Below are 16,399 nucleotides of genomic sequence, written 5' to 3'. Positions count from 1 at the left end.
GATTCTCTCACCCAGTATTATCTGGCCAAGGTGAAGGACGGCTCTTGACACGGCTCTTTCATTCACCATCAATGCTGTAATTTCCCTGCTGAGCCCAAGTAAAATTGGTATAGACAGCAATTGGTATACCAGCTGACCAGGTTTCCACAGAAGTAGCTACACACACATCTCTGCAACAGTGACGAGCAAGTCACAGAGAAGCGACACGGCTATAGGAAAACACTTCAGTTGCCATAAGAACAAAATAGCCTGTGAAACACCAAGAAGACTCTACTGAGAAGAATTTGCTCATCTTTTACTTCTATTCTTGGTCTATTTCTAAAATACAGTAATAACTGAATTGGCAAACTAAATTTAAACGCAGCCGGGCACACTGTCATGCTCAGTGGAAACGCAGCATCAGCCTCTGCAGCTGACCAGGTTAGGGACCTGATCCTACCCACGGCTTCTGCCCACCCACTTCCGCATTTGCTCAACCAAAACTCTCCAACCAAGAAAAACAAGCCACACCGCACTTCCCAGGCTGCGTCTTGCGGTGCTACCTGACAGGATTGCTGAGAGTTAAACGAGGCCACGCGAGGAAAACGCTTAGCACAACACACCGTGTCCAGAGTGCAGGATGTGGGCTGACGGCAGCAATTCCACATCAAATCCAAGCCCTCCTGCCGACTTCCAAGGATACCTCCTACCCATCCAACTTTATACTCCATCATTTCCCAACAGAGACCGTTTCTCTGACTCACATTTCACACGACCATCCAATGTTTGAGCCAATGTTTAAAAATTAGGATCTTTCACATAAAGCTCCAAATGTACGTACGGCACCCCAGAAAAATCTGAGAACAAGCCACAGAGCATCAGACCCCGCAGGGCAAGAAGCGACAGGAGCAAAGCGCCTGCCAGCCAGACCTCTTCTTTTACATCAAGGCCACTTCAGCCATCTACATCGCCCCCCCCCATTGCCCCGGGGCTCTGGGTGTGGCATTTCCCTCCCACACACACACCATTCGGAGCATATGGTGGGTTCGCTCGCATCACAATTCAGCATTCTGTTCTTTAACAGTCATCTAAAACGGCTGGTCAGGTAGCTTTGGTGCTTCCATCACAAGCACCTGTAGCTGGCTTTCTCATCAGGGCTATGTACCTTGAGAAACCTCCTCCACCTCATTGCCTGAATTATTACATGGAAAAGCAAGCAAGCTGACAACTCCATCCACAGGCTCGACTCTGTCCAAAGAGCTGCCTCTCATTGGGAGTCTGTGTCTCTATAAACACACAAATAGTTGCACAACGAACCTTGCAGACTGCTGCGGAGAATCTTATCTGTGAATGACATGAGTCTCCTGCAGTAACGTTTTCCCCTAGTAAAACTGTTCTGAATGCATACAATGGAACTAAATGTATCACTACAGCATATGAACAAGTTTTCAAGCTACTATTTTAAAAGACATCTAGTTGATGAGCAATGGTTGGCAATTGATAATGACATCCAAGAAGATGGGGAACACAGTGAAAAGAACAGAGGACGACCTGGGAGGGCTCAGGTTCTGACCCGGAGCCAGAACTCACCGGCCAAATGATCTACTAACTCGGCTGGCTCTTGGGGCCTGATTTTATTTTACTTCTTTTCATTATTTACCATAGCTTTATAGGTGTTTTTGAATACTCTGAACATTTTCAAGTAATATTATGGTGCCAGTTAATCTCTGGCATCATTTTGAGACCAATCATTCCATACATATGCATGAATAAACAAATAAATATTTTAAAAAGTAGATGTGATGAGCTCTTTAAAAGCCCATTTTTGTGTTTTATGCCATTTCAAAATAGAAGTGAAGCCACCAAAGCATTTGAGAGGCTAGATTTTTGTACTGCTTTGGCTGGAGAAACTTCCACAATGGCAAAGAGACTAGTAAAGCCTGGAACCAGGCACTGCTGAACACCTGCTGGATTTGTGGGGCCTCTTCTTCCCTAGGCCTAAAGGTAAGCTTCTAAGAGTGAAAAGAAGGCAGCTGGGGGAAAGGGACAGGCAGTATCCACTTTAGAGCTCCTGTCTTGGGCTCGATTTACATAGGTGGCACTGAAAGAATGACAATCATAGGAAAGCCATCTCCTCTCTGGAGGAATCTCATAACCCAGTGGTGGTGTCTAGTTGGAGACAGAGGAGGTTTCTTGTGTGATCTGAATTGTGTGTGGAAAAGGGTACACAAAAGCAATCTAGTACGAGCCCCAGCCCCAAAGAAAACCATACGAACAAGGCACATACCAGGTCTATCAGGTCGCTGAGGTTTTTCTCGATCTGCTGTGGAGGCAGGCGCCTCATCAAGTCCAAGGCACAGTCCAGCTGCTGATCACTCTGTCAAAGGAGAAACAGGAGTGTCTGGGTCACTTTGCCAGTAGAAACACCAAAACCCCCCTTTCAAAAGCATTCTGGCAGCTGCAGCTTGCCCAGGTACCCTGAGACCGAAGAGGTCTGCAGTGGGCCCTCTGGGACAGCTCCTGGCGGGAGACTAGCCAGTCCCTCCCGGATGGCAGTGTCTATCTCAAGTGGAGGCATCCAAAAAACAGTTCAGCATGTGGAAGTGGGCTGGAGAGTCTGGAAAGCTGCCTTGCTCAGTCCACGTCTCAAAGCCTCATCAACTTCCTTCAGCAGCTCTCCAGACCGGCAAACGTATTAACTCCCAACTGGTCCTGCAGTGATCAGGCTCGAGCAGCAGGTTAGGCACTGTTCTTTGCTGTAACCTGGACATGAATGTCAGGAAATGTCACCTGACCAGGTTCCCTGATGAGCTCCAAGCCAGGGACAAAGCCAGGCAAAGAACAAGCGGCAAGATGAGCACAAACGTTTAAGTGCTTCAGTCATTCTACTGAGGCTGGGCCCATCTTCCCAGGTGCCAGGCCCCGGCAAAACAGACCAAGACCTGAAACATCTACAGTTGAGAGCTCGCGCTCGCTGGCAAAGTGAACAACAAGTGTGTAAATCGGGGTCGGTGCTGCCGCAGGGGCGCGGGAGGATAAAGACTGCCCTCGTTCTCAGGATAATCTCTTCATTTGATATCCATGCTGCAGATATTTACTGAGAGCCACCACGTGCCAGTCACCGTAAACATGCAATAAGTAATGGAGAGAGGAAGGAAGGAACTGAGCGGGGGTGAGACCGGTAGAGCGTCTGGTAGGGTGCAGAGTATTGATTCAGTGCACAGTGGGCTGTAACACAGAAGGAAGGCCAGAGGCTCGAGAGGAGCAACCAGAAATAAGGTGGGAAAGGTGGGCCCAGGAAAATGATGAAGACCACTGCACACAACGCTAAGAAGTGCAAGTAAGGCGCATGGAGCCCCCAACACAACTAACCAGAGGCACTACCTGATTTTGTATCCTGAATCTGCTCTGCTCAGACCAATCTCAGGATTTCTGAAAGCCCTACATCAACACGCTTAAGAATCTTTATAAAGTATACAAGGTAATCCTGGAAATGCCACATTTGGCGGTAATGAAATATAACCTTTGAATCCAACCATCTGCACTTCAAGGTACATCAACCACAAACAGGCTGTGGGACGCAAGGACCCACTTTGTATACACCAGAGACGTTAACACATAACACATAAGTTAACTGGAAGCAGTTTCACTCCCAGGTAATCGATGTGGCATATACAGCAGGCTGTTTTTGGAAAAGAAAACAAAAACAAAAAACCTGTCCCCTGCTCAAGATGGTTATCAGTGACAGTTTATTCTGGGACACACAACAAACTGGCTATACCCTGCAAAGAAACACACACACACTCCAGAAACCTTAGAGCACTTGTTTTCCTTAGTGAAACATTCTAGCAACCAGGTATTCCCTACTTGTGCCGTGCCTTCTATGCCAGCCAAGGCCACGGAGACATGGGTGTGGCCAGCTGACATGGGAAGACATTTTAACATCACTTCTAGGGTCAAGAACACAGATAAACTGATTTGACACTACAGAGACTTATATTCAGTGCTCTGTTCTGCCATTCATTAACTTAGGACCTTGGGCAAATTTCTTAACCTCCAGGAACCTCTATTTATCCTGTGAAACCGAATAAAGGAAACCACATTTAAAATGGAGTCAGGAGGCCAGAAGGGGGAGCTCTCGAGCACCAGCACTAGGCATCAATTACACACCCCAACAGGAAGAGAGGGACCTTGTATTGCCAGCCGGAGGCAAGAAGATTTCTCCTTATCCAGCAGCGAGCCCAGGCAATGGGAAGCCACCACCACCCTGAACGCTCGCCTTCCTCTGATGGACATTCCTTCTAAGCAACCCCTCCACCCCAACTTCATTTTTCTCTATAATGTTCCTCTCCTTTGTTTTCTGAACTTGCCTATAGTCTTTGCTATTCCATCCCTGAATTGCAATTCTCTGCAATTCCTGAATAAATCCATTTTACTGGTAAAATAACTGGCTGTTTTATTTTTAAGGTCAATAATCCATAAAATGGGAATAGTATCTACTTCACAGGGTTGTTGGAATGATCTGACTAGTAACTGTGAATTGTTTAACACGCAGTAGTACACATTGGACTGGGAGTGTTTTCTGTGTATGTGTGCAAACACGTGTTTTAATTTTTAAAATGTAAGTATTTTATAACATTTGCCCCACTCAACCCAACCCAGAAATCTTTCCTGTTGCTCTCATCCGGAGCTAGGTATTCAAACTCCATAAACAGCTATGTGCTCCCTTAGCAGTGCAAGAAGAGAAAACCCTAAATGATTCAAGTCAAACTACTTAAAAGGTGTAAACTAATGGGCCAAAGACCTTAACAGACATCTCACCAAAGAAGATATACAGATGGCAAATAAACACATGAAAAGACACTCAACATTACACCACGAGAGAAATACAAATTAAAATGAGGTGCCATTACACATCTATTAGAATGAATGAAATCCAGAATTGTTATCGCCATAAGCTGAAAGGCAGGTGGTGCAACAGTAACTCTGGTGAGACGCAAAACGGCACGGCCGCTTCCAAAGACGGGTAGGCAGTTTCTTACAAAACGAAGCATACTCCTACCACACAATCCAGCAATCACGCTCCTTGGTGTTTACCCAGAGTAGTTGAAAACTAACGTCCAGGAACTTCCCTGGTGGCCAGTGGGTAAGATTCCACGCTCCCAATGCAGGGCGTCTGGGTTCGATCCCTGGTCAGGGAACTAGATCCCACATGCCTAGATCCCACATGCCGTAACTAAAAGTTCGCATGCCGCAATTAAGACCTGGTGCAGAGGAATGAAGGATGGGAGGGAGGGAGGGAGGAAGGAGGAAAACTAATGTCCACACAAAAACCTGCCCACAACCGCTTATGGCAGCTTTATTCATAACTGCCAAAACTTGGAAACAGTCAAGATGCCTTCAGTAGGTGAATGGATAAAGAAACAGTGGTGCATCCAGACAAGGGAATGTTATCAAACCATGAAAAGATGTGGAGGAAACTTAAATGTCTACCACTAAGTGAGAGAAGCCAATCTGAAAAGGCTACATACTCTATATGAATCCAGCTACATGACATTCTGGAAAAGACAAAACTATAGAGACAGCAACAAAATCAGTGGTTGCCAGGGGATGGAAGGGAGAGAGGGATGAGAGTAGGCACAGCACAGAGGATTTTCAGGGCAGTGAAACTACACTATGTAATACTATATATAATGGTGGGTATGTGTCATTTTAAATTTGTCCAAACCCACAGAATGTACACCACCAAGAGTGAACCCTAATGAAAACTATGGATTTTGAGTGATTATGACATGTCAATGTAGGTTCATCAATTGTAACTCTCGTAGGGGATGCTGATAGTGGGAGAGACTATGCATGTGTGGGGGGCACAGAGTATATGGGAAATCTCTGTACCTTCTGCTCAATTTTGCTTTGAACCTAAAACTGCTTTAAAAAAAATCAAGTCATTTTTCTTTTTTTCAAAGGTGTGAATTAGTGTTTCTCAACTGGGATTGATTTCGCCCTCCCCACCAACCCGCAGGAACATGTGGAATGTATGAGGACGTTTTCGGTTGTCATCACTGTCTGGAAAGGCAGCTACTGGCATCTAATGGGTAGGTGCCAGGGATGCTTCAAAACATCTGCGATGTATAGGACAGACCCCAACAACCTGGCCCCAAATGTCAGTAGAGCCAAGTTGGAGAAACCTTGGTTTAAAAGGATTGTTTTGGGGACTACAGACTCCCAAACTCTGGTCAAAGCTAAGGCCCCAGAAAACGTCACAGAACATTTTACATACAATTCTAACTCACAGACTACCTGTAACCCTAAAAACGGCTGGTCTTTGGAAACTGTCTCAACTGGATATTAACAATACTCCTGAGAACTAGAAAAAAATTTTAGATATAAGCCTAGCTACACTGAATCATTTTTTAATATTCAAAATATATAATTAGCTTTACAACTCAATATCAAAAAAAAAAAAAAAGAGAGACAGTCCCCCAAGAAGATACACAGATAGCCAACAGGCACATGAAAAGATGCTCAACACCACCAACCATCAGAGAAACGAAAATCAAAACCACAATGATACAACACCCCACACATGTCAGAATGGCCATCACCAAAAAGACCAGAAACAAGAAATGTTGGTGAAGATGTAGAGAAAAAGGGACTCGCCTACACTTTTGGTGGGAAGGTAAATTGGTGTAGCCACCATGGAAAATGATATGGAGGCATACATGATGGCAGTCCCATCTTCCATTCCCACCAGCAGTAAAGTAATTCTACGCTGAATCTTTAATCCAGAACACAGTGGGATGTTCAGAAGGGATTAACTAGAAACTGAGTAGTGTATTATCTAGGAAAAGAAAAGTCGTAACGTGACCAGAGAAGATCAACATGAAAAGACACTATTTTAACCCTTCCAAGGAGCCTGTTCACATGCCCCCAACCCCAATACGCTGACCACGGCCACACCCTCCAAGGGTGCCGGTAGCATGAAGGCTTCCTTCTGGACAGTCCTCTGACTGGATTGAGTTGAAAGCACTAAAATACTACTGCAAAATGGTCTAACTTGTATTTTGCATTAATCCCAACAATCTTAATAGGAAATACTCACTACAAATTTCTAAGGCTAAGGATGTCTAACTAGCATTAAATTAGAAAATGACTAAAAGCTTCCCATAAGCCACGCAACATGGGAAAGCTTAATGACAGCTTGTAAAAAGTTAAAATTAGAGTTAACCGGAGCCCTTGGCTTGGGGGGTGGGGGGGTGGGGTCATCCCAAATCCTGAGGGTCCCAAACGGGAAATAGCACAAGAGAATGAAGAAAACATGGATGGTCCACAGCTACGTACAACATGAGTGGCCCCAGAAATAGAATGATGGTGGGGGAGGGGAAGCAAGTCCAAGGGGACTACCTAGGATGCTCAAAACCCAGCAATCCTGAACTGTTATTTAGATACACACACAAACACACGCACACACACACACACACGCACAGTGTGCGTGTATGTCTGTATTTTAAACCAATATAGCAAGGCTTTCTTTCTTATTAGCTAAGACAAGAGAATGTTAAATACAAAATTCAGAAGAGTGAGAAGAATAGTTATAAGGCAAGAAGCCACTAGGGGAAGACGAAAGTTGCTATTCATCTAAGTCTTGCACAGAATAATGGATTCAAGGATGTTCATAATATCATGTTGCTTAAACTTACATATATGTTAATATGTTCCTTTATAGTTATCAAGGATCTAAATATTTTTGAGTTGATATTTGTGTATTGTGTAAGACTGGGGTCCAGTTTCATTCTTTTGCATGTAGCTGTCCAGTTTTCCCAACACCATTTATTGAGGAGACTGTCCTTTCCCCATTGTATATTCTTGCCTCCTCTGTCGTAAATTAATTGATCATATATGCATGGGTTTATTTCTAAGCTCTCTGTTTCACTGTCACAGTTTCACTTCACTTAATATTTTTTAAAGGTAATAGAAAAAAATACAAACAAGAGCAAACAAGGACAGAAACTGGGAATTAGGAGCTCAGAGTCCAAAGTCTGCCCTGCCACTGGATGTCTGTGCAAGCTAGTCTGCTCACTTAACCTCATGGTCTGGGATTTGGGGAGAGGGCCTCTAAGAGTCCTTCTAGTGGGCTGTGCACTGTATCCCAGTCTAAGCGCAGACGCACCCACCACACTCACCATGCCCTTCAACAGCCCCCTGCAGGCCAACAACTAGGTTTCAATTCAACAACCAAGCCTTGAGTGCCGGCCACTGGCCAGGCCCTGAATCAGGCCCAGTGAATGAAACCTAGTCCTGACCCTCAAGGAACCATCCACAAAAGAGCCTATCATGTGAGGCATATGATCATATGAGGCAAGTGTGATGTCTAGAGCAATGGGACATAGAAGCTGCAGAGATGAGGCATAGCTCACAATACACTGATGTACACTTCTTCATGTATCAATTATATTCCTAGGATTTCCCGGCTTTCCATTATTTTGTATACTGCCACCCCATGACCAAGGGCTCTCCACGTGATGGCTCCTTTGAAACCCTAACTGATCCTAGACACTTCCCTCATAAAACGAGCTTTCCCAGTTCCACCTTCCATGGGTGGCGTTTTCCAGGTTGAAAGGTAAATAGTAAAAAGAATGAGGTACTTCCCTGGTGGTCCAGTGGTTAAGAATCCACCTCCCAATGTAGGGGACAAGGGTTCAATCCCTGGTCGGGGAACTAAGATCCCACATGCCGCGGGGCAACTAAGCCGTCGCGCCACAACTACTGAGCTCGCGTGCCTCAACTAGAGAGCTCGCATGCTGCAACTACTGAACCCATGCGCTCTGGAGCTCGCACGCCACAATCAGAGAGAAGCCCGCACACTGCAACGAAGAGCCCGGGTACTGCAACGAAAGACCCCACCTGCCACAACTAAGACCCAATGAAGCCAAATAAATAAAATTTAGGGGAAGAAAAGAATGACCATTTCACTTCACTCTCCATAATGCTCTGCCCATTCAATTAGTCATTCAATAATTATTTGAGGGTTTCCTAGGAAACAAGCACTGTTTTTGACGCTGAATGGTTAACATAACAAAGTCCCTGTCTCCAGGAACTTATGGTGTAGTCAAAATCTATACAGAAAAAGACAGAAGATGAGTCCTCGTTAGGATGTCAGAATACGGAGGGGACAGCTCCCCTGCTTTAAGCTGGTGAGGCTTCAAGGTGTCGGTTTAGATTTTTGGTTGTGTTTTTTCAGAATATAAACTGAGCTGGGGAATGTTGCACTTTCTGCTCCTTTTTCACATGACTGGAAGAAACACACAAACTGCTTAAAAATCACAACAAGTAAAACAACTGTTAATACAGACTAGAACAATTTTTCAGCATAAGAAATCAAATAAAACACTACAGCTTAAAAAATCTACTAAGGAATTTTCAGACACTGGGTAGTGTTGCCAGCAATTTGCAGAACTGTGAAACTTGGCCTACTCAATGAACTAAAAAGGCAGAGACTAATTTGGAAATCATCACCTAACAACAGCTATTCAGTCCCCAGGTGGGGATGCAGAGAACAGGACATGTCCCAACCTGCAATAAACTCAAAAAAGCTTAATACAATAAACACACCAATCCACAAAAATGAAAAACGTTTCACAAAGGTCCATATGAGTGGTACAGGGAACTGCAAAAGATGCCTCAGAAGAGGGGGTACACGCACTGGTTATCACGGGCTAAGCAGGGGTGCCCCGGGCAGACACGGAGGCAGCAGGCGCAGTGAGACAAGGAGAGGCCAGGAGAGCTGAGGCGCTGCTTGGAGGAAGGCAACGCAGTGGGGTGTGGCCCTGGTCCAGGGCCCACAGCAAGGCTAGGTTACAGCCAAACCCTCCCTCCGAGGGCAGTGGCGTCCTCAGCAGGCTCCGGGCTCCGCGGAGCTCCAAGGCCTGGGGACAAAACCTCGGTGCTCCCAGCCGTCTTGCGTTTGTCGACTTTATAGGTACAGCTTGTGTGGCCTTTAAAACTTTAAAATGTGCTTCTCCAGAAGGGATTAGGAGCCCCGGAAGATTTTCCCACAGAGGACTGAGAGGAATACTGTCGTGTCGTAGAAGGTGAAGCGGATTACAGTTCCCAAAAAACGGCCTTAGCAAGCTCTCACCCCCTCGCCCCGTTATAATGTGACTGTCATTCCTCCACTGAGAGGTGGAGTCTGCGTCCCCTCCCCTTGGAATGGGGAGAGTTTTGTGACTGCTTGTATCAACACAGAATAGCAGGATTCACCTCTGTCACTTCTGAGCCAGAAAAGAGCATCATCTTCCACCTTGCTTGGTGAACACCCACACCTGAAGCCCCAAGCGGCGATGTAAACAGTGCAACAACTGCCCTGAGGCGGCCTTGCTGTAAGGAAGAGCTACGGAGCCCAGGTAGAAAAGCCACGTGAAGAGACCCTGTGACTCTCAAGTGAGCCGCCCGGCCAGCCCCGTGCTCCAGCCTCAGCTGTCTGACTGCAACAGCACGGGACCCCAGGCCAGAACCACCCAGCCAAGGCTCTCCTGAGTTTCTGGCCCCCAAAACCACTGGAGATGCATAATGTGAGGATTACTGTTATTTTAAGTCACTAGGTTTTGGAGTGACTTTGTTAGATGCAATAGTAACAGATACAGAAGGATGCCTCTGGTGACTGTGGGGACGCAGTCTGACCAGAGACGGGACTGGGGGCAAAAGGGTCAGAAGAGGGGCCTCCAAAGCAACCAGGGCTCTGGCTGTAGGGCTGGAGAGCACGGGAGGGTCGAAGACTCTAAGAGGCGGGACAGACAAGCCAAGGGTACCTACTAGAAACGAGAAGTCTGACATGACTAAGTTTTCCAGTGGGGACCACCTGCTAGAAGATGATGCTACAGCCTCGCTGGTGTGTGTATGTTTGTAATTTCAAGGACAAGCAGTAACTCAAACCGCTTGGCTTCCCGAGCATAAGTCCTACGTGGCCTGCTCTAGTGACTGGCTGAGGCAGATCAGTACTTTTTAAAAAAAAATTTATTTATTTATATTTTTGGCTGTGTTGGGTCTTCGTTGCTGTGCGCGGGCTTTCTCTAGTTGCGGCGAGCCGGGGCTACTCTTTGCTGCGGTGCGCGGGCTTCTCATTGCGGTGGCTTCTCTTGTTGCAGAGCACGGGCTCTAGGAGCACGGGCTCTAGGCGCACGGACTCTAGAGCACAGGCTCAGTAGTTGTGGCGCACGGGCTTAGCTGCTCCGCAGCATGTGGGATCTTCCCGGACCAGGGCTCGAACCCGTGTCCTCTACATTGGCAGGCAGATACTTAGCCACCAGGGAAGTCCCCAGATCATAGCATCTGTCTATACATAAACAACCAACCAAAGCTTCGAGGCCTTCACAGTTTGTTCTTAAATTCATCAAGACCTTCACTCGTTTACATTCCCAAGAGGCTGAGAAAATACTTCACAGACAACACAAAGGTAAACTTCACTGGAGCCCAGGCTGATTTATCACAAATTTATGGAGTCTAATCTAACCATGGTTTGTCTTGTATAATCTGTGGCCCAACAAGCAACTCTGTTTAATAGTTGAATCTGTTTTCTGCCATGTGGCTCAGGAAAAGCTTGTCCTGGGGGCCACGTGGGGAAGATTCACAGGCCAGCCCAGCCAACCACTCATTAGTAGGTCGCTCTGGAAAACTGCACAGTTTCGATGAATAAAAAGATAAGTGCTTCTTCCACTGACTGAGTGCCCTCTGGTTGAATCTTCTGGAAGGGACACAGCGATGACAGCAGCACACGGAGGCTGATGGCTCACCAAACACAAACACAAGCGTTCCCTTGGGATGACTTTCCTTCCCATGGGAAAATCCAAAACCCTACACCAAGTTAATCAAAACCACAGTGAAAGCCCAGTTGGCAGATCAAGCCTCCTTTTACCTTTTGGGGTCCACTGTATATCATCACAGCTGGGCCAAGGTCATCTTCAACATAAAATTAACCATTTCAAGGTGAATTAATTCAGTGCCTTGGGTTAATGTGGTTTTGAGCACTGTGAAAACAATCACTTTACGAGTCTCTGCTTTAAAAAAAAAATTATGCCAGGGGAGTTCCTTGGCTGTCCAGTGGTTAGGACTCAGCATTTTCACCGCCACGGGCCCTGGTTCAATCCCTGGTTGGGGAACTAAGATCCTGCAAGCTGCATGGCATGGCCAAAAAAAAAAAAGAAAGAAAGAAAGAAAAGAAAACCAGGTTGTTGACACAATAAAATTCTGGGTCCAAAAAAAAAAAAAAAAATCTGCCAGATCACAGAAATTTAGGTCCGGATATACTTTTCAAGTTTATCTAAGCCCTGCCCCATCATTTTACAGACAGCTAATGAGGTTCAGAGAAAGTTGTGCAGGGTCACACAGTCAGTGGCAGAATCAGCACTTGACCCTGTATCATGATGAGAGGTTGCTACTATACCCATGCCATCTTTCCACTTGATTCAGTCAACTGCTGGGTGACATGGAGGCACTGGGCACACAGAGCTGAACTACTGAGACGTGGTCCCTGCCCTCCAGGAGCTCGTGACCCAGGGAAGAAGACAGCCTGAAAAAGACGCAAGAAAGAAGGACTGCACCCTCCTACTCTATATTTAGAGCTATCCCATTATCACAGAGGCACGGGGCACTCCTCCCAGTGACCTCTTCCAGATAAGCAAAGCACAGCTGGCCCTCTGTCTCCAGGGATGCGAAACCCTCGGATACAGAGGGCCGACTGTAATCATTGTTCTATGACATTTTATATAAGGGACTTGAGTGTCCTTGGCTTTTGGTCTCTGCAGAGGGTCCTGGAACCAATCCCCCGTGGATATACTGAGGCACAAATGTACCAACTTTCTATTAATCCTAAAAGATGGGACTCCCTCTTAAATGTATTATAAGGTCCATGTTTTTACACAGAGGACAATGCAATGAACACAGTCATCCCACTTTTCACTGGCCAAGGACACCGTTAGGAGTGCCCATTCCTGGAACATGGCCCTGTGTCTGTGTTTTAAATTTTTCTACCTCTTGGACAGGCCATCAGCTACATTCCCTCATCTAATCTGCTATGGGTTAGGAAATTAGAAACCTATTTGTTAAAAACAAAAAGAAACAAAAGAACACGGGAAAAACCCCAACTTTGAGAGAAGGAATATCACAGATTCATAAATTGGGGTCCAGAGTCATAGTCCCACAGTTTGTGAGCACCTTGACAGTGTAGAGGGGTGTGTGTGTGTGTGTGTGTGTGTGTGTGTGTGTGTGTGTGTGTGTGTGTGTGTGTGTGTGTGTGTGTGTGTGTGTGTGTGTGTGTGTGTGTGTGTGTTTCAAGGTTAAGGGCCCACAGCTTTCGTCCTTTTCCCAAAGAAGTCTAAGCCTGTAAAGGCACAGACGTGATCCAATAATAAAAGTTCCTATTCTTCCACTTAACCTGCAGGGTGGAAGTAAGCAAGTCATCACTTAATCCCCTGGAGCTTCAGTTTTTCAAACCTTAAAACATGGGCCTAACAATGCTCCACCCTGCGGGGCCGCTGGGAATGAGGTGATGTGTGTGGTGCAGCTTCTGACCCTCGAGGGCATCCCCACAGTGCGTCCTCTACAAGTGCTAGGAACTCTCCCAGGATGTGAAGCACATGGCTAGGACTTTAACATAATAGTTTTGCTAGGACTTTAACATAATAGTTTTTGGGTGCTCAAGGGCCCTTTCCTCCCTGATTTTTTGCTCATTTGACACAAGTTTTCCATTTAGGCTGCCAGGAGTCTCTAGAAAGGCTGGCGGAGTGTTATTTCAGTTTCCAAGTCATTAAAGCACCAGCAAAGGAGAGCAGACGCCACAACTCTCCCCCACTCACAGCAACCGCGCCCTGTTTACGAGGAGTGCATGGCTCCCCTACAACCAGAGTGGGAGAAGGGACAGAACTCCTGGGCAGAAAACAGTAGTAAGAGCTGCCTAAAGTCCACATTCACCCACAAAAGATCCTCTGCCCGCTGTTTTTCTGTTCTGTACTATCCTCTCCTTGTTTGGCCTTCTTTCCAAAGTCCTCTGACCCATCTCTCCAGTCCGGAATGGCACCAAGAAATATTCCCGCCATTTCGTCTTCTCCCTAGTTACCGGTGTTCCCAAGCCCAGCTGAGGCCATCAGAAACGTACAAATGGGACAGTCCTAGCAGAGACCCCAAAATTACCTTGACTCCCCATCAAGCAATGAGAATTTCCAAGATGTATTTATTCTGGAGCAAAACTTAGCAACCTACATTCAGGCTCCGTGTCAAACACTACAACAGCCATCCGCTGATTTTTCCCTTACACGTCCCTTCAGGGAGTGGAGGATCCAAAATGAATCACTCAGGAGGTGGAGCTCTATCTCTGCTGCGGGCTGAGGACAAAAAACGGTTTCAGATAACTGATTCAATGTTTACATTCCCCAAATCTGTAACTGCAGAACCGGGAATGGCTTCTCTGCAGGGACAAAGTTTACCTGATGAATTTGGTGGAACGGCGAAAACTCTCAACGAGGAGTTAGCCAACTGGGGTCCCGAAGGAGGCACAACGGTGCAAGCACATTCTAACCGCTCAAGCAGTCACTGCTCAGAGCAAGGTGAGCAGTGTATTTTGGGGTCTTCTACCTCCCCTGGGAGCAGAGAGATGCCCCTTCCCTCCGGCATCCTCCACCTCTATCGAGCCCCGCCAGTACCTCAGAAAGCTTGATGACCCGTTCTATGCATGGAAACTCGGTTCCCAATCAGCACCAATCTGAAGGCAAGCGCCGCCTGCTCTTTATGACTCTGCCATACAAAGCAGCGGTGATGAGTCTACCCGGGGAAACACCCCAGGTGAGATGACAGCGGACACACCCACGGCTCCGGATGGATCTCCGTCTGCCAGATTTCTCACGTACTCTTCCTGGCTCTGCTAACAGGCCAGCTGGGTGAACTGGAGCATTTTACCTTGGGTGTGCTCCCCTCTACCTCTCCAGATTTTAAAACAGAATCACAGAAATGTTAAGCTGAAGGGGATCTTAGAAACCATCTAATTGGCAACTTTTAAAAAAAATTTTGTTTGTTTATTTATTTTGGCTGCATTGGGTCTTCGTTGCTGCGTGAGGGCTTTCTCTAGTTGCAGCGAGTGGGGGCTACTCTTTGTTGCCGTGCGCGGGCTCTAGGCATACGGGCTTCAGTAGTTGCAGCGTGTGGGCTCAGTAGTTGCGGCTCGTGGGCTTAGTTGCTCCACGGCATGTGGGATCTTCCCGGACCAGGGCTCAAACCCGTGTCCCCTGCATTGGCAGGTGGATTCTTAACCACTGCGCCACCAGGGAAGTCCTCTTTTTTTTTTTCTTTAATTAGGAAAACTGAGGCCCAGACTTATCCATAACTAATTAAAACTTACCATACAACTAAACATGAGCCAGGACCAGAAAACAAATCTATTTATTATACAGTTTGGCGCTTTCCATCTGCTTACAGTTTAACTGTAAGTCAAAAGTGAAGAATGGGACTGGATTTACTTTTTTAAAAAATACAATTTAAAATAAAACTGTATATTAGGATTAACAATGGCATCATTAAGAATACTTACACAGTTGACCCGTGAACGATATGGGTTTGAACTGTGTGAGTCCACTTATACACAGATTTTTTTCAATAAATACATATTTTGTAGTGTAAGTGTATTTTCTTCTCCTTACGATTTTCTTAATAACATTTTCTTTTCTCTAGCTTACTTTCTGGGCCGACTGTGGATCAGACACTGCATGTATGGCTTTTGGGCAAGCATCACAACAGCTCCTTGAGATGGGCACTATTATCCCAGCTTTACAGATAAATAAACCAAGGCTCAGAAGGTTAAGTGACTTGTCCTAGATCCTGGGCACTGAATAACAGAGAAGGACACAGAACAAAACATGTTTTGCTTCCTGTGACCAAACAATCTCTAGAGAATGTTAACCAACCCAAACTAAAAGAAAATTAATTTCAAATGACTTGGAGAACAACTTGCTAGCTCACAAAATCAGACAGGGGCAGGAAGTCTCTTCTTCCAGGTTGGGCAAATTATGGACAGTTCTACCTCCTACCAAATTCTGAAATCTCCTGTCCCCCTGCATCACAGACTCTATTCTCACAAACACTATGACTGACAGGTGGATTTCTCAAAAACGGTAGAGGCTTTTTCAGAGAGTTTCTCTGGTTGATGGCTTCCTGGACCCCTTCAGAAGATCTGCAAGGTGCCATTACCTATTGTCTGACCATCGATGTTTCACAGATGTCTATAGCTGCTGCCTCTGCAGGACCCTGGCTGGCTTCATGTAAAAAGAGACTAATCCCTCCACTTTGTACACAGAAGTAGGGGAGATCCTGAGACGTCTTCAATGGATGTCGTGCATGCCACTTCTACCTCAATGGCACAAGAAATTCAAGAAGCCTT

The 16,399-nt window shown here is 46.1% G+C and overlaps 1 protein-coding gene across 3 annotated transcripts in view; it reads right to left on the bottom strand.

Moving 5' to 3' along the window:
- The window catches only part of CAPZB (capping actin protein of muscle Z-line subunit beta), a 136,217-nt gene that overhangs the window by 72,178 nt on the left and 47,640 nt on the right, over nt 1–16,399 (bottom strand). For all 3 annotated transcript variants that reach the window (XM_060141261.1, XM_060141259.1, XM_060141260.1), the window contains exon 2: nt 2,267–2,356. In XM_060141261.1, coding sequence (XP_059997244.1) covers nt 2,267–2,323 — 57 coding nt within the window. In that variant the 5' untranslated portion in view covers nt 2,324–2,356. The remainder of the gene's footprint in view (nt 1–2,266; nt 2,357–16,399) is intronic.

This window comes from Lagenorhynchus albirostris, chromosome 2 (assembly GCF_949774975.1).
Source record: "Lagenorhynchus albirostris chromosome 2, mLagAlb1.1, whole genome shotgun sequence".
NCBI lineage: Eukaryota > Metazoa > Chordata > Mammalia > Artiodactyla > Delphinidae > Lagenorhynchus > Lagenorhynchus albirostris.
This window is presented reverse-complemented; position numbering and strand designations above follow the sequence as displayed.